Source organism: Desmodus rotundus, chromosome 12, assembly GCF_022682495.2.
Source record: "Desmodus rotundus isolate HL8 chromosome 12, HLdesRot8A.1, whole genome shotgun sequence".
Classification (NCBI taxonomy): Eukaryota; Metazoa; Chordata; class Mammalia; order Chiroptera; family Phyllostomidae; genus Desmodus; species Desmodus rotundus.
In genome coordinates this window covers 32587016-32605358 of record NC_071398.1, presented here as the reverse complement: position 1 = coordinate 32605358, position 18343 = coordinate 32587016, and the positions used below count along the sequence as shown (strand labels likewise).

Here is an 18343-nt window from a genome sequence, read left to right as displayed (position 1 = left end):
CTGCCTGACTTAAGCCTGAAACAATGCTGGAGGGCAGTGCAGCCCTGGGCAGGAAACGGCGGTTCCCAGGGATGATCAGGCCTAAGAAAGAATGCATAAAATCCTGTGAAACCTGCTTTGTTTATACCCTCAATTTAAATGATAAGGGTCCAAGCAGGAAATGAGTTTGTTTTCCAAAGTTTTATAGCCCTTTAACTAACTGACCCTGACTCTCGGAATAAGCCCTCATAGTTATTTATTGTTTAATCCTTACTGCCTGACAATGACTGATGAGCTTTACCTGTATTCTTGTGCAAATTGAACCCAATAAAAACCCATTGAGGAAAAGGCTCATGGCCCTTCTCCTTTGAGAGTTCAGCCACCTTTCCTCCCCAAGCCAATCATGTCTTGGTAGACTTATTCTCATCTGTGGGGGATGGGGTTCTGCGGGCAAAGCTCCCCCACACATAAGCATATAGGAAACTAATTACAGAGCCCTAAAATACATGAAGCAAATGCTAACAGAAATGAGGAGAAAGACAACTAGACAATTCAGTGCCTTACTTTCAATAATGGATAGATAAACTAGCCAGAAGATCCATAAGGAGAGAGAAAACAGCATACTCTTAAATAACTAATGGATCAAAGAAGAAATCACAAGAGAAATTGGAAAATACTTTTGAGATGGATGAAAGGAAAAGTCAGCATACCAAAACATATGGAACACAGTTAAAACAGATCTTAAGGGAAAATAACAGCTTAAAATGACTATATTAAAAAACAGAAAGATCTCAAATTAACAAACTAATTATATACCTTAAGGAACCATATAAAATAGAGCAAACTAAACCAAAGATATCAGAAGACAGGAAATAATAAAGGTTAGAGGGAGATGAACAAAATAGACTACAAAATAGAGAATATCAATGTAACTGTAAGATGATTCTTTGGAAAGATCAATAGAACTGGCAAACCTTTAGCTAGACTGACCAAGAAAAAAAAGAGAGCAGACTCATAAAAATATTAGGAATGAAAGATGAGATATCACTACCAACCTTACAGAAATAAAAAGGATTATAAGTAGATTGGTGGTTGCCTAGGTCTGGGTGTGGGTAGTAACTACTAACAGGTATGGGGTTTCATTTGGGATAATGAAATGTTCTACATTTAGATTGTTGTCCCAGTTGCAAAACTCTGTGAATATACTAAAAACCAATGAACTGTACTTTAAATACATGAATTTTACAGTAAATGAATTATATCTCAATAGAGTTGTTTCAAAAAGTCAGGATAAAACAGGACCCAAAGTATAGGGAAAATGATTGTCTCTTGAGAAGGAGGAAGGCACTTCCTTCATGAAATCAAGAGGGAAATATGAGGAAAAGGTGCAAGAGAGTATTAAGTGAAGTAAAAAATTTGAGGCCTCATGATGAAACATCCTTCCTTTCTTTTCCAGATCTCAGGCCTTTTCAGGGAGTTTTCCTCCCAATATCTAAGAAGTGCTGCCTTCTCACAGCCCAGCTGCATGACCCACCTGTCATGGCCTTCTCCATATTAGTTACATCACTCACCTGGGCACCACTCTTTTGTCTCCTTCCTTTTAACAATCCAGGGCTCCTTCCCCTGTTCCAATAAGGAGATCACCTCCGGCTTAGTATCAGAAAGTCCTACTCAAGGTAAAAAGTGGGTATATTGTGGGTATCTCAGAATTGAAATCAGTCCATGATTATCAAGAAAAAGGAGTAGGTAGATTAAAGGTAAAGGTCAGAGGAATGAAAAAGATAAAATTGTAAAATGGAGCAACTAATTTTTAATTTCACAAGAAACAACCATTCTTTGGTAAGTAAGAATTATTAATTCAGCCAAGCACTTGAAAAACCACTTATAAGAAATTGATAACAAAGAACATAAACATTCCAGAAGGCAAATTCTGAATTTTGAGGGGCAGCTAAACTTACCCAGAGAGATCAAGTTGTTATAATTTTCCAACATTACATCTCGGTATAAATCTTTCTGAGCAGAGTGCAAGTATTCCCACTCCTTTTGAGAGAAGAAAATGGCCACATCTTTGAACTTCAAGCCCTGAAACCACAGACAAATACACTATTTGTGAAATTAATGGATAAAATATTTACAATAGAATAAAAGAAAATGGAGAAAGCAATTCAGTAAGGGAGCACTGTTGGGAAAAGGGGCTATGCTGGACCCTTCAACATGGGTGGGCGAGTGTGGGAACAAGAGTGATCAGAGCACACATCATTCTGGGTACACACATCATTCTTTTTTTTTTAATATATTTATTGATTATGCTATTACAGTTGTCCCATCCCCCCCCCACTCCACTCCATCCTGCCCACCCCCCTCCCTCCCACATTCCCCCCCCATAGTTCATGTCCATGGGTAATACTTATAAGTTCTTTGGCTTCTACATTTCCTACACTATTTTTACCCTCCCCCTGTCTATTTTCCACCTATCATCTATGCTACTTATTCTCTGTACCTTTACCCCCCTCTCCCCCTCCCACTCCCTTATTGACAACCCTCATGTTCTAGTTGTTTGCCTAGTTTGCTCTCGTTTTTGTTTTATGTGTGGTCGTTAATAACTGTGAGTTTGCTGTCATTTTTACTGTTCCTATTTTTGAACATCTTTTTCTTAGGTAACTCCCTTTAACATTTCATATAATAAGGGCTTGATGATGATGAGCTTCTTTAACTTGACCTTATCTGAGAAGCACTTTATCTTCCCTTCCATTCTAAATGATAGCTTTGCTGGATACAGTAATCTTGGATGTAGGTCCTTGCGTTTAATCTTGGGTAATGTAATTATGATGTGCCTTGGTGTGTTCCTCCTTGGGTCCAGCTTCTTTGGGACTCTCTGAGCTTCCTGGACTTCCTGGATATCTATTTCCTTTGCCAGATCGGGGAAGTTCTCCATTATTTGTTCAAATAAGTTTTCCATTTTTTGTTCTTCCTCTTCTCCTTCTGGCACCCCTATAATTCGGATGTTGGAACGTTTCAAGGTGTCCTGGAGGTTCCTAAGCCTCTCCTCATTTTTCCAAGTTCTTGTTTCTTCATTCTTTTCTGGTTGGATGTTTGTTTCTTCCTTCTGGTCCACACCATTGATTTGAGTCCCAGTTTCCTTCTCATCACTATTGGTTCCCTGTACATTTTCCTTTGTTTCTCTTAGCATAGGCTTCATTTTTTCATCTGTTTTTCGAACAGATTTCACCAATTCTGTGAGCTTCTTGATTACCAGTGTTTTGAACTGTGTATCTGATAGGTTGGCTATCTGTTAGCTGCTTAGTTGAATTATTTCAGGAGCTTTGAAGTGTTCTGTCATTTGGGCCATTTTTTTTTGTCTGTCTGTCTTGGCGCGTCTGTTACTTTAAGGGGCGGAGCCTTAGGTGTTCACCGGGGCGGGGTGACGCTGGTCTCTGTGCTGTGACGCTGTACGTGGGGGAGGGTCCGAGTGGGAGCAATGGCGCCCGCCTCACTCTCCTCCGGATTTCAATCTTCCACTCCGATACCCACAATCAAACTGGGCCACTCTGGTGCTGGTTCCCGAGTAAGTGGGCCTGTGCACACTCTAGGCCCCTGTGGGTCTCTCCAACAACCTCTCCTGTGAGGCTGGGAGTCTCTCCTGCTGCCGCCCCAACCCCCAGGGGCGCTTTCAATCAGAGGTTTGAGGCTTTATTTCCCCGAGCTGGAGCCCTGGGTTGCGCAGAGGTCTGCTTCGCTGCCCGCCGTTCGTCAGATTTATCTGTGGGCCAATGTGGTGCCGCAAGGTGCTACCCGCCACTCTGCCTGCCCCACTCTCCGCCACTCTGAGTCCGGCCCTCTGGGTTTATCTGTGCAAATGTGGGGCCGCAGGGTCTGCTAGTGCTCGGACTGCCTGCGCCATTTGTCCCACACTCCACCAGTCTCAGTCCCGCCAGAGCCGAGGGAGTCCTCTCCACCCCGGTGCCCGTCTCCCCCCCTCCTACCAGTCCGGATGAATGATTATTTTCTGTTTCCTTGGTGTCAGTCCCCCTTGCTGTTCGATTCTCTGTCAGTTCTGGTTGTGCGAGGAGGCGCAGTGTGTCTACCTACGCCGCCATCTTGGTTCCCCACACACATCATTCTTAAACATGCTTGCAACTATAAATGTAACCTCTTGGCATTATCCTCTTCCATTATCCACCCAGGTCTGGGAATAAATAAAGGCCATATAACTGGTGTTTCCCAATTAAATAAAATTGTACACTGAAGTAAACAGCACGCTCTATGTTCAGAACTTAACACGGGATCATCTACTTCCCATTTTCACAATAAAGAAGTTTTTCTTTAAAAAAAAAAAAAGTCTGAACCAGACATCATTTTTCCGGGTGGTATGACATCCCATCTTATGTATTCAATGTTATTATTTTGGAGCAGTAGGTTGGACAAGCTCATTAAGGTTCTTCTGAAGTTATGAGAGTCATAATCCCCAACAATTTATATATCTGGCTATATTATTCCTGTTACCATAAATTATCCCTAACTGTATGCTCCTTGTTCCTGAGCTACCAGAACTGATGGAGGAAGATCCAGACTCACACTGATGTGACCCAAGAAGAACATACACTACATAATTTCAAAATAGACTCACTTATGATGCCTATCTGGCATCAATTCCTTGGAATATCACATAACTCCAAACACTAAATCTATCATGTCCATGAGTCTTAAAAATATCAGACAGCTAGACGTATGGACAAATATTGAGACTGCAAGAAATCTACATCAATTACCTTCTTGTGTAATTGGAAAACCCAAGTTTTGAACATAGGATCCCACTTGGCCAACTCATCTCCACTTCATCGAATCAGAGCCCTGACAAAAGAAGTATATGATTCCCAGCAAGGGTTGGTTTTCCTACTCCATCATACTCCTGGTGGAAGGATATGCACTTAAGGAATGCTAAAGGTTTGCAAAATGAGTGCCTAAACATTTGTTGGGAGAACAGAGAGAAATCAGCCTTTGGTAGCATCATTCACTGGAATGCGAAGAATTGGGGAGCAAGTTCCTTGAGGGGCTCAGGGAAGCAGGAATTTTCAGGAAAAAGAAATCTACTTTTAAAATCTTCCAAGATAAAACATGCATTCAATGAAAGACAGGAGAAATATCAATTCACATATATAATGGCTTTTAGGGTTGAAAAAACTATCATTTACATATGGGTTCATGCTAGAGAGTGCAGAACTTGAAAAGACAAAAAAGGAGGAAGCAAAAGCAGCCCTGAGCCACCAGACTGACCTCACAGTCCCCAAAGGACTGACAATGAATTTTTTTCCCCTCCCCTGTTCCAATCTTTCTGCTTTTGGCACCCCATCTCTCTCTTTCTCTCTCTCTCTCACACACACAATCCAACTATACATAATATGTTAGAAGAAACAACTCCTCACCATCAGGAGCTGATCTGAGCCCAGAAGGGCCTGTTCTGAACTCTCCTGGGCAGACCTTTGTTCTACATTCTAGAAGACACTGACCTCCTCAGTCATAGAGGCACCCCAAAGACATGACTGAGTTCTCAGGCCTAGACAATGGTTTTTGCAACAGGTAATAGTTTCTGCCCAGCCACCCAAGAGCTAATAGACTCAGTGCATAAGGTAACTCCCTGGCTTTGTTCCCCTATCCCAGAATCCACACTGAAACCTCTACCCACAAAGACCCTGTCCAGAGTCACCAATACTGAGCCAAACAATCCACCAAGATCAGCCGGCCCTGAGCAGCCAAAGTAGAGATCAATTACCTAGATGCAGGCTGCAATGGCTTTACACGACCCATGATCCTCTGAATCCTCAAAGGCAGCACATCCTGGTTCCCAATCAAGATCACCCATGGCTTTCCTGCCTGACATTATTCCCTCTCACATCTACTCTGAAGCCTTACTGCTGATAGGCAATGTTCATTATATCTCAAGTACAATTCTTGTGCATTAGGCACTTTAAGTTCCTGGTATCTTATACATATATATTAATCCCGAGGAGAGGCCAATGAATCCTAATTTAAAGGAAACTTTTGCTTAAAAAAGTAAAGTCATTTACTCAAATTTGCAGCTAACAGTGGCATAGCTGGGTTTTGAATTTAAATTTCTCCAACTCTGGAGTTGCCTGCCTTACACTTCTGTCTCTTGCAGATGCAGCCCGGAATTCCCTGGCTGTCTAAAAGAACCTTGCTCTAGGCTTTGTACTCAGGGGAGCAGAAAATGCTTGGTCTCTCTCTTTGTTAGTGCAGGGTACAGAACTCTGTAAGCAGAAATCAGATAAGAAAAAGAAGTAAGAAGCAGTTGTGCAAACAATGTTCCTTTATCCAAAAATATCATTCAAAATCCTCCATTACTCTGGTTCAGTGTAGACATTGGGGACACAATAACTCTGACCTGGCACCCATCCTAAAAAGCTCAGAATCGGGGGGGAAAACCAGAAAAGTAAACAATTACAGGGTATTAATCTCTGTGGGGGATTGATTACTATTTCCAAATCACCAGTTGAAAAATAATGTAAATGTACAACATACTAAAATATTTTTGGAAAGCAGCGATGAGTTGGTAAACAAGGAAAACAATCTTCTGTGGCTAAAACTAAGTCAAAATGGGAAGTAAGAAGGATGTGTTGAGCCACTGACACTTATTTTACCAGAAAAACTCTGCTGAGCCCAGATGACCACAAGCTTTGACATTCATAACCTTAAAGAGTAGGAGGATAGGAGACCAAACCTATAGCTGTTCAAGACAGGAGTCTAATTTGTTCTGTACTGCAAAGACCTGGGACCTCTAGGACCTTGCCCATACACAATGAAAATGTTATGTAATTCTGACAAAATTTGCATGGAAATGGAGGATACTATGGCAACCATTTATAAGAGGTTGTGACAAAGAATACAACTTTAGGGCTAGGATGCTCGCATGTGAATCCCCGTTCCATGATTTGTTAATTGCATGACTTCAGACAGTTACATAACTACTGAAAAACCAAGAAGACTGATCGGAGACAGAAAGATGCTTGTTTTCCAGATGCTCAGTCTAAAGTGTTGGAGCTTTATGCAGGAACCCTGCTGCTTGAGTTATTCCCTTTGCTCTAGTTATGTTCCTGGTTCATTGAATTGGCCCAGAGCAGGGTGCAAAAAAGACAAACAGCTTGGAAATCTAGAGAGATGAATAAGCCTGGTACAACTGGTGAGCAGAGAAGATTCTTTTGTTATTAATGCACGATCTGTATCTGGGAATTAATGAAAGTGCCACTTACGATGTGGATACTGTAAGGTTGTCCTTAGGAAGAGTAGCACTGTCACTGGGGACTGCAAGGAAAATGGCCCACCTCGAACCCTAGTAGTTGTTGGAATGAAAACATTCTCCCTTAAGGAACTGTAACAATAAGTTGGCCCTCCCACAGGTCTGTGGCTCACATTCACATTACTAAAGTGAATCTAAAAAACTTGCCATCTATGAATCTAGTTGAAGACAGTCTGGTTTGGCAGTGCTATCAGCAGAAGCAAACACAGTCTAATGCTAGAGAAACAACCAGGCCTTAAGAATCCATGGGTAAAATACCAAGGAAAATGATCCAAGTCAAAAATAATACAACACTGTATTGTGAATGTACTGTATGCCACTGCATACTACATTATAAATGGCTGTCTGTTATATAAATTTCACTTAAAAAAATGAAACATGTGAAGAGGCATAATTCCACGATCAAATAGTCAGAAAAATATGTAAATGTTTAAACTTTTCATTATATTAGAAAAAAATTTAAATAAAATATTGGAGGGTAATATCATACCCACAAAGACCCATATGTTACATAGATAATGCCAAGATATATAAAACAGGCACTTAACATATTTTTAGAACAGGACGTAAGATGGTAAGAAACAAAACTCCACAAATAACAGGTAGATTTAAAAGAAACAAAGAAAAACTTCTAGAAGAAAAACTGTAATACTTAAAATTGAATTACATAATGACTGGATTAAATATTCTCTGAAGAGAAAAATTACTGGTCTAAAAGATATAAAAACAGTGTGGAGCTCTGGCCAGTGTGGCTCCGTTGGTTAGAGCATTGTCCTGTACATGGAAAGGTCATTGTTTTTGATTCCTGGCAGGGCACAACCCTAGATTGCAGGTTCGGGCCCTAGTTGAGGTGCATACAGGAGCAAACCAATCAATCAATCTCAATCTCTTTCTTTCTCTCCCCCCATCCCCTGCTCCTTTCCCCTCTCTCTAAAATCAGTAAGCATGTCCTTGGGTGAGGATTAAAAAAGAAAGAAAGAAAATGTAAGAAAGTATAAAAGTTAAGAATATAAAGTGAGAAGGTTTAAGAGATATCAAACTAGAGTTCTGGAAGGAAAAAGAAAAAAAAAACTTTAAAAAAGTCATTAATTGAAGACATAAAGTTCAGAACTGGCAAAGAAAGCATTATTCAGAAGCCCAATGAGTTTCAAACAGGATAAATAAAAAGAAATCCTAGACAATTATATCAAAACTTCAGAGCATTAAAAGCAAATAGATATGTTAAAAGCAATTTTAGACTAAAAAGAAATTGTCTACAAAAGAACAACAGATGACTATTCAATAGCAACAATGCTATCCAGAAGACAGCAGACTATCTCAGTAGGTTAAAAGAAAATTATCTTGATAAATGAGGGCAAATAAAGGTATTTAAGAACAAACAAACAAGCAAAATCCCCCCAGAAATTCATTAAAGTATGTACGTACTTCCGTCTGAAGAAAATGATACCAGGTAGAGGGTTTGAGACATAAGAATGGTGAATGTAGAAAGTGGTAGTAAAGTGTGGATAACCTAAGCTAACATTCAAATATAAAATAATAAAAATCTTTTATGGGTTAAAAAATGATGGAAGAAAAATATCTGTCAACAATGTAAGTTATTTTTAGCAACTGGAATATCCTATTTGTTTATACTATTCAACAAGAGCATAAATATGTTCTTTAGTTTTAGACATTGGCAAGTTAAGAAAGTATGTTAAAATTTCTGAGGTAACCAGTAAATAAACAGACTAGTTTCTAACTTTCAAACTCACAGAAGGGAAATAAAATGAGATGTTTAAATTACAGAAAAGTTAGAATAAAAGGCACAAACTAAGTCAATAATGATACTTTCAATTACACCAGTAATTACAACCACTAATGGACTAAGTGCTCTCTTTAAAAGATAAAGTTGGTAGCCCTGACTGGTACAGCTCAGTGGGTTGGGCATCATCCTGCAAAGTGAAGGTTGCCAGATCTATTTCTGGTCAGGTTACACGCCTGAGGTGTGGGCCAGGTCCCTGATTCGGGCATGTGAGAGGCAACTGAGCGATGTTTGCCTTGTACATTGATATCAATCCCTCTCTTTCTCCATCCCTTTCCCACACTCCAACAATAAATAAAATCTCACCTTTAATTGGAACATAATCAACAAAAGAAAAAAGCAAACAAAATATAACCAGAGACATTAAGAACAATCTAACAATAGCCAGAGGGGAGTGGGGAGGGGATAGTGGTGAGAGGGGTTTACAGGAACTACTATAAAGAACACATGGACAAAATCAAGGGGGAGGGTGGAGGTGGGGGAGGTAGGTGGGTTTGGCTGGGGTAGGGTGGAGGGATGGGGAGAAAATGCAGACAACTGTAATGGAATAACAATAAAAAATTTTTTAAAAAGTTCAACTTCACTAATAAAGAAATGAAAATTGAAAAAAAAAAAAAAAAAAGACAAGTTGGTAAGAAAACCCAAGCCCAGTTATATTCTGTTTATGAGACATATCCAAAACATAAATACCCAGAATGACTAGAAGAAGCTAAAAGATAACTTTCATACACACCTAAAAAACAAATATGTTCTATACAGACACACATAAATATAAAAAATAACAAATCCTCATCATTATGGGAGAACACATCACTCAAAATTGATAGACACAGCAGACAAAAGTCAGTAAAAAAATTAACAAGCTTGATATAATGGCCACATAGAGAACAATGCACTAAAATCAATCATATTTGGAGGATTCAGAAAAGCTGAACACATTGGGCTTTAACATAGAAAAACATTTTGCACAGATACATACTAATAAAACAATACACATTAATAAGATAGCCTGTGGAGAGGTAGTAAATGAAATGAAAGGTAAGAAGTAAATAATCAGAACAAGAAAATGGCCTTGCTCAGGCCAGTGATAAAATCCCATGAAGTAAAGATTATAAATAATGTAACAATATACTTGATGCATCTCCCCACAATCCCAAGGGAAACCAGTGTAATAAGATAAAAATTAGAACAAAAATGAAGGCTGAAAAAGGAAAACACTGTATTTACAGGTAATACAATTATTTACAGACAAAAAGTGTCCTTATTCATCAATGATATAATTATCTAGTTAGAAGACTCCCAAATCCAAAGGAATCTGCAAGACATCAGAATGAAAGTTCAGCAGTCAGGATGATATAAAATCAGTATCTAAACATAAGTTTCATATCTGTATATCAGAAACAATAAGATTATGTTTAAAACTTAATACCATTTACCAATACTACAAAATACAAAAATTCCTGCTGTTAGATAGGACGAGGGTCTCAAGGTTCTTGTTAAATGTTAAAATGTAGCACAGTATTTTGTAGATGCAGTTGTAAACAGGATGGGGTTGACAAGAACTCAACCAGATAAGTATAGCCAACTGCAAAGACAGTATCAATGTTTAATTAACTAAATAGTGTATATAAGCAATGGCTAAGCCTCTCTTCCTGGAGACAGAGCTTTAAATGAGAATCCTGTCTCCTTTACTTGCTGCAAGTAAATAAAACTACCTATCAATAGCCATGTTTCATTGTTTAATAGAACACCCCAAGTGGCAAACCCCTTGAGGTTGATAACACTAGGAATAAAATTAACAAAAGATGTGTAAAACTCTAATCATAAAATTTTACGAAAAAACATTTTATAGCCCTGGCTGGTGTAGCTCAGTGGATTGAGAATCCTCATTGCCAGCCTGTGAATCAAAAGGTCACTGGTTCGATTCCCAGTCAGTTAGGGGAACATGAGAGGCAACCACATATTGATGTTTCTCTCCCTCCCCCTCTCTCTAAAAATAAATAAGTAGAATCTTTAAAAAAAAACAAAACCTTTTATAAGACCTACATAAGCAGTTATATCAGTAAGAGGGAGAGGAAAACAGCTTAACAATGTCAACCCTCTCGAGACTGACCACAGAGTCAATGTAGTACAACTTGATATGCCAAGTGGATTTCTAGGAAACTTGATGAACCTATTCTAACATTTACATGAGAATCCAAAGTCCAGGGAACAGCTAAGAGACTCCTGGAGAACAACACTATAGTAAAAGAATGTGACTTACCAAGTACCAAACATTATTACACAGCTGTCTTAAAATAATGTGATTTTGGTACAGGGATAGAAAGATAGACCAGTTGCTTAGAAAGGACAGAATAGACCAATGCGTGTATATGGAAACTTAGTTAATGAGAGGACTACCAATAAAGTACAGAGGAAGAGTGACTATTATATTAAGATCTGGCTTCCAAAGAGAGGTTCTTGCCTTTGCCTACTTCATGAGCTGTAATTTCAAAGCACTTGGAATTTCCCAAGTGGTAGTGTTTTGGAACCATCCAGTGGGGATCCCACCACTTGCTACAAAAAAGGCAAAACTCTGGAGACAGAGTTCAGTGGAAAGGAAAAGGCATCTTTTATTTATCGACCATACGATTTGAAATAAGGCAGGTTTCTGCCTCAAAGTCCACCCTTCTAAAATATCCAAAGAAAAATAGCCCTGCCACCCTCTGCAAGGCCCAGTCCTAGGTTGCATCCAGAATTCCTTTTTCCATTTAAAGGTACTGTCTTTGGGAAGATCAGGCAGCTGCAGCATGCTTCTGGTCAGTCTGCCCCAGACATCCTTTTAAGTCTGTGTGCACTAGCGAAAGTCCCACTCACAGCGTGCTGCTCCTTCCTTGGCTTCTGCCTGCTGGTCCAGTACTTCTTCCCTATCTCTTCAATGTCAGCTTGCCTGTGCAGCTGTGCTCCTGGTCGAGTAGACCTTGGGAGTGCCTGCTCCAGTTGCCAGCACTAGCATGGCTTTCATGTGGGGGAGGGGCTCAGGGCTTGCTGCTTGGCCAAGTGGTTTCCATGACCCACTGGACGGGCCTCCCCCCCTTCTGTCATACCAGCCCAGTGTCAGCTGTGTTCCTGGCACTCAGGGGGGGCGGGGAACTGGGAACATTCCTGGACCACATGTCTCCAAGGCCTACCACCACAAGGACTTGGGCTGGAAGCCAACCAGACCAGTGAAGGGATGGGAAGGCAAAGAGTGTGGGGTTTCCACGATCTGTGATTTTAAAAAGATCCAGAATCCCTTATATGGAGGAAATAGATAGGTAGCTATGTCTTTCTGTCCAATCACTTCCCTGGCCCATGCATGTGCCCCACATGCTTCTTTCTGCTGAGTCATGCCCCATTGTCCCTGTTGCCCAGGCAATGCACACTGGTTTCCGCATCTGCACAGCAGATGCTGCTGTGTGCAGATGCTGCTCAGCTGCAGTCCTCAGAGATTCCTAACCCCTCCATTTCTGAGGGGCATCCTCCTCTTACAAAAGGAGTGTCTTTGTTATTTATGGTGGGCCGGAAGACCATACCTGTTAGTTTTTCCTAATTAGATGACTCAGGGTTGAGGCTGGCAATTCCAGAAAGATCAACTGTGTAATCAGAACCTTAGGGCTTTAGGCCCTTGTGGTATCAGCTGGATCTCCAGGCAAGTAGAGGGGAGAAGCTGGAAATTGAGTTCAACTAGGAGGAAATGGTTAAATCATGCTTGGGTGAGCTTCCCTGGCTGGCTATACTCTGCATATTGTCACATATAAATGTTACTGGTGGGTTGAAAACCCACTTTACCTCAGCTCTTGTTTATAGGAATGAATTCGAAAAAGAGAAACCATATAGTGAGCAAAGCAAGCCAAGTTTATGTTAACAGAAATATACTCAGATGAATCCAAACGGGGAACTCAGCTAGTCTGAGCGCCCCATGGAAACAAAGGGCTGGGGGTTTTCTACTTTTCCCTCTTCCTTAAGAATGCCACCTCTGCTTTTTCTACTCTTACTCCCCTCCAACTCCCAGGAACATTAGCTATTTCAAGGTTGTTCTTCAATATCATTGTGGTTAGTTATGGGTTGAGGCCCTGGGAAGGCTAGCCTGTCTGGCTTAGTTCCTTATCTGCTATTTTTAGGTGGCTAACTCTGCATTTTCCCATTTCTTCCCCCTCCCTGTCCTGGCCAGCCTTTGTCTAACTAACTGCCTATTCTAACATTAATAATTGAAGGTAAACTTTTGAGTTTGGAACCCTCCAAGATTCTGCCCTATTCACTGTTTCCCTTGGACAATTTTAAAATATCCTTTCTCTGTAATAAATGTGAAAGTGAGTATAATGGCTTTCAGTGAGTTCTGTGACTTTTCCTAGTGAGTCACTGAACCTGAGGATGGAGTGGGAACCCCTGAATTTATAGCCAGATGGTCTAAAGTGAGGGCAGCCTTGTGGGATCTACTCCTTCAGACTGTGTAGTTAGCCTAATTCTTTACTGGCCTTTTTGATAAATGATGCTGGGATATTAGGTAGTTATCCAAATGAAAAAAATGAAACTAGAACCCTATTATTTACCATGTCCTAAAATCAATCCCAAGTGAATTAAAAACTTAAACACAAAAGGCAAAAAAATAACATTAGGGAGAATAACTGTACTTTTAGGGGAAAAGAGACTTCTTAAATAAGACATAAAAAATTAGTAAAAGTGTTAAATTTGATGGCATGAAAAGTGAGAATTTCTACCATTATTTAAAGGTTAGTTAGAAGTCAAGCCACAAACTGAAAGCAAGCATGTACAGCAACACACAATTGACAAAGGAAGACAAACACTAATATTTAAGAAGTGCCTTCAAAGCATCAAAGGGAACAAAACATGAAATATAAAAGAATAGAAAAATTAGAAAATGACATGAAATAATATTTCAGAGGATAGAAGGTAAGACAGGCTGAGTATCTCTTGGGAAGGGAATACTTTCCATGATATTTTTAATCTTCTCCCAAATAAGTTAAAAGTTTCTTTTTACGCACTCCCCCCAAAACTCTGTTGTGTGCTTGTTGATGCCAGCCCATTGTGAGAAGCTGGAAAGCAAAAAATCTACTCTGCACCTGCATGAAGAATCCAGCCCTATATAAGCCAGACCCTGGCAGATCGTGGAGCCATGCTCTTGGTTAGTGTGTGCTCCCTGATGCATCAAGCACCCTCCCTTTTTCACCTCCACCCTGTTTTCAGTAAGCCTCTTCTTTTGTATCTGTTTTGCCCCTCTTTTGGTTCTATCTTTAAAAAAAATTATTTATGTATTTTTGGAGAGGACAAGGAGGAAAGAAAGAGGGAGAGAAATATCAATGTGAGAGAGAAGCATCAAATGGTTGCCTATCACACGTGCCCGGACCAGGGATGGAACCCACAACCCAGGCACATGCCCTGACCAGGAAGTGGACCAGAGACCTTTTGCTTTGGGGGACAATGCCCAACCAACTGAGTCACACCAGTCAGGGCTTGATCTCTATCTTGAAGAGAGGCAAGAACCCCTTTGATGGTGAGAAAAGCATGAAGGAGGGCTCAATCACATTTAGCACCAAAATATGCAAATTTAAAATCAGAATAATATATCAATTCATACCCACCACATGGATGAAAATGTAAAAGTCTCACAATACCAAGTGTTAATGAGGATATGAAGTAACAGGATTTATAAATGGGTATAAATACTGAAAAACAACTGGGCAATGTCAGATGATGCACATCTGACATTGAAGATGCACATACCCTATGACTCAATAATTCTATTTCTAGTTGTACATCTAGAGAAATCTTTGCATACGATACAAGAAACAAGTTCAACAATGTCCACATAAATGTTTGTAATATAAAAAAAGATATATCTAAACAATAAATGATTATACAATAAGATAAATTGACAAAATGAATGAATCTCCTCAATACACATTGAGAGACAAAAAATAAAGCTGCAAAAGATTTCAAACCATATGATTTTATTTACATAAAGTTTAAAAATGGAAACAATACATATAGTTAAACCTATAAGCAAAAGTGAAGGAATGAAAACATGAAATTTAGAGCAGTTACCTCTGAAGGGTAGAGAAGGGGATTGCTTAGGGATAACTCTTGGCACACATGGGGTTTTTAACAATAATTAACGTTCTACTTCTTAAATATGGGTGCTCAGTCATTTATCATACCTTATACATTTTCTATTATTCAATAGTTAATAAAACCAGTTTTAAAAACATAGTTACAGGAGCTACTATAAAGGACACATGGACAAAATCAAGGGGGAGGGTAGAGGTGGGGGAGGGAGGTGGGATTGGCTGGGGTAGGGTGGAGGGATGGGGAGAAAATGCAGACAACTGTAATTAAATAACAATACAAATTAAAAAAAAATAAAAACATAGTTACACAACAGTGTGATAAGAACTACAACAGATGCAGCATGGGGGAATGTAGTCAGAGTCACCAAGCATAATTTGGAGACTGGAGCAGGCTTCATAGAACCCAGAGAAAAGGGTTGTATAGAATAAACACCCCTCTTGTATTTCTTGTGCAACAGAAGCAAGAGATAGCACTGTGAATTCAGCCTCATCTCTCTCTGCTCCCTCTCTCATTCTCCTCTAGTAGTGTGAGAGAGGGAGCAGAGACAGATGAGGCTGAAAAGAAGAGATTAGCTGCATCCTGTGTTGGAAAAGCAAGCAAACTGGGGTAACTGGTGAGGGATTCTGGAAAAGGAGTCTATCTAGAAGTGATGCTGTAGAAGTCCAAAATGTCGGGACAACCAGGTCTTGGATGATAGGTCATCCCTGGCAGGAATAAAAACATTCTCACTCAATATTTTACTCCAATATTAGGATTGGTGCTCTAGTATATATAGAATGTACTTTTTAATATATGCATGCAATGAATACAATACATATGCAAAACAATATATAGTGAATGTGAAATAGTTGGCACATTATGCTGAAGGTAACAGGGATTCACTAAATAAAAGAAGTCACATGACTAGACTATTTTATTGGTGAGAAGTAAAAGCAGAGCCAGGGAACAAGGTCAATGCACTATTCATTTCCACAAAGGTCTGATCGGTACACAGACAATGGAGTGAGGTTGTAGGGCAGAAAGGGATGAGAAGCAATGACATTTGGCACCTTATGAATGTTGGGAAGACCAGGAGATAGGAGTTGGGGAATCTCCAGGTTGCCAGTTTAAGTGCACATTGAGGTGTCTTACCAAAATGTACTAAGAAATGTAGTCCTTTCCTGAGAATCTCAGGAAGTTTCTGGCCAGGATGGGAATGGGCAGATAAATGCAACAAGTCCTCACAGAATTCAGAAGTCAAAGAGAAAGGAAAAAACAGACAAATCCAGAATATAAGGACTATTTCTTAGTCTTCAGAGAGAAAGGAATTCTTGAGAATTGACTGGATAGCATTAGTGAAGAGCCACACTCAGATATATCTAGGAAAAAAACCCTGAACATACTATAAATAGTATACTATTCTTTAAAATCATTTATTCCAAAGTCATTTAAATAACCCAAATAGACAACCCATACTAGGAGTTTGACAGCCAACATTCTTCGATCATATCTCACACCAGATACCTTTAAGATTAAATTGTACACACAAAAGGAAAAATTTTTTAGGAAAATATGAGTGACTTTTCTATTTTTATAGTAAGGAATACCATCTGGCATGACATAAGAGAAGAAAACATTTCCTGAAAATCCACACACTAAATACACTGTGAAAAAAATATTTCTAAAACAACTTATAAATAACAAAGAGAAAATATGCTTGATGTATATGCTTGTTTAAAATAAACCAAGAAAGATAACACTCTCTGACAAGTGGGTAAAGGAAATAAGTAGGCAATTTAGAAATCCCAGTTGTATCATTTATTAATGTGTAATTTTGGGGCAAGTGACTTAACAGATTCTATTTCGCCTTTTAACTTAGAATAATAGCATATGTTATCAATTCTGAGATGGCATTTATTGTAAAGCTATCATTACCTTATACACTAGGAAGGAAAAAAAATGCCATCTATGAAATTATAATTGCCAGAAACTGTAAAATTCATCCTGATGTGAAAGAAAAGTGCATCATAGAATTAATGAAATATAGTCAGACTGTCTTATGTGGATTCAACAAATTAACACACATAAAGTATTTCAAACTACAAGTGGCTTAAAACAAACACAATAAATTAATTGCTTCTATCAGTAACATAATCCCATTTTAAAAACAAAATTATATACCTAAACATATGCATAGACAATATAATTTGAAAATAGTAATAGTGACTATCTCTAAATGGTGGGGCCATGGATGACAAAATTTCTTAATAAGCTTCTCAAGTGTTGAAATTTTTGCAAGAATCCTGTATTACTTTAATCATCAGAAAGAGAGCAATTAGGTTATTTCTATGAGGAAAATAATATCTAGAACTGAAGAGAGCTGGCAGGCATACCAGGCTATTAGAAATTTGGAAGTGAATTGGCTATTGCATGTGACCCTGGAGGGGACAACAAAGAAGTTAGTGAGATAGGAGTAATTTTATTCTGTTGGTCAACTTTCCTGCCAAATCACTGAGGCACATTCTATCAAGACCATCTGTGGGATTGAACAAAATCCAGGGAAGTGAAAATTCTAGTTCAGAGCCCTGGTTTAGGCTCCTGTCTGGGTTAGGAAAACTGCTCCATAAATGTAGTTTTCCTCTTCTCTTCCCCTTTCTCCAAATCACTACAGTAAATCTTTTATATGGAATCCTGGAACAGAAGAATGTTCTGAAAAAACTACAAGCCCTTTCCAAGAAGAAAGTGCCACACACAACTTACCTCCGCCATGACTTCTGTTGCACAGCAGTTCTTCTCTTCTCTGGTTCTGATTCTGAAAGAAGAAAAAAGGTGGGAAAAAGATTGAGGAACTAGGAGACAAGAGTCCCTCCCTGGTTCCCAGAGGAGGCCAAGTCAGAATAAATCCCTGCCCCACCCCAGGCACTAAGGGGGAGCCCAAAGCCAAAGAGCCCTGCAACTCCACCATTCTCTCCCGTCAGCTCAAAGAATTAGGTAACCGTAGGGGTCTAGATGGGAGTACTGGAAAACGAGTCCCAGACTGTGGCTGCCTTCTTCCATAAGAGCCTGACTTTGGGTTCTTGTAGGCCCAATATATTATATTTGTGTTCTTCTGAGGTAAAAAATGCGGCTCCAAGATACAGTAGAGGAACCTCTATGGGATTGAA

General features: G+C 39.4%; 1 protein-coding gene across 6 annotated transcripts in view; it reads right to left on the bottom strand.

The window, feature by feature from the left end:
* Window positions 1–18343, bottom strand: part of LOC112320136 (zinc finger protein 568) — a 31580-nt gene that overhangs the window by 11713 nt on the left and 1524 nt on the right. For 4 of the 6 annotated variants that reach the window (XM_045185470.3, XM_045185472.3, XM_045185468.3 and 1 more), the window contains exons 2-4: window positions 17940–17991; window positions 1938–2061; window positions 1551–1649 (exon numbers count right to left, since the gene is read on the bottom strand). In XM_045185470.3, coding sequence (XP_045041405.1) covers window positions 1551–1649; window positions 1938–2061; window positions 17940–17948 — 232 coding nt within the window. In that variant the 5' untranslated portion in view covers window positions 17949–17991. The remainder of the gene's footprint in view (window positions 1–1550; window positions 1650–1937; window positions 2062–17939; window positions 17992–18343) is intronic. The other 2 variants (XM_024577570.4, XM_045185469.3) reach the window with 2 other exon arrangements.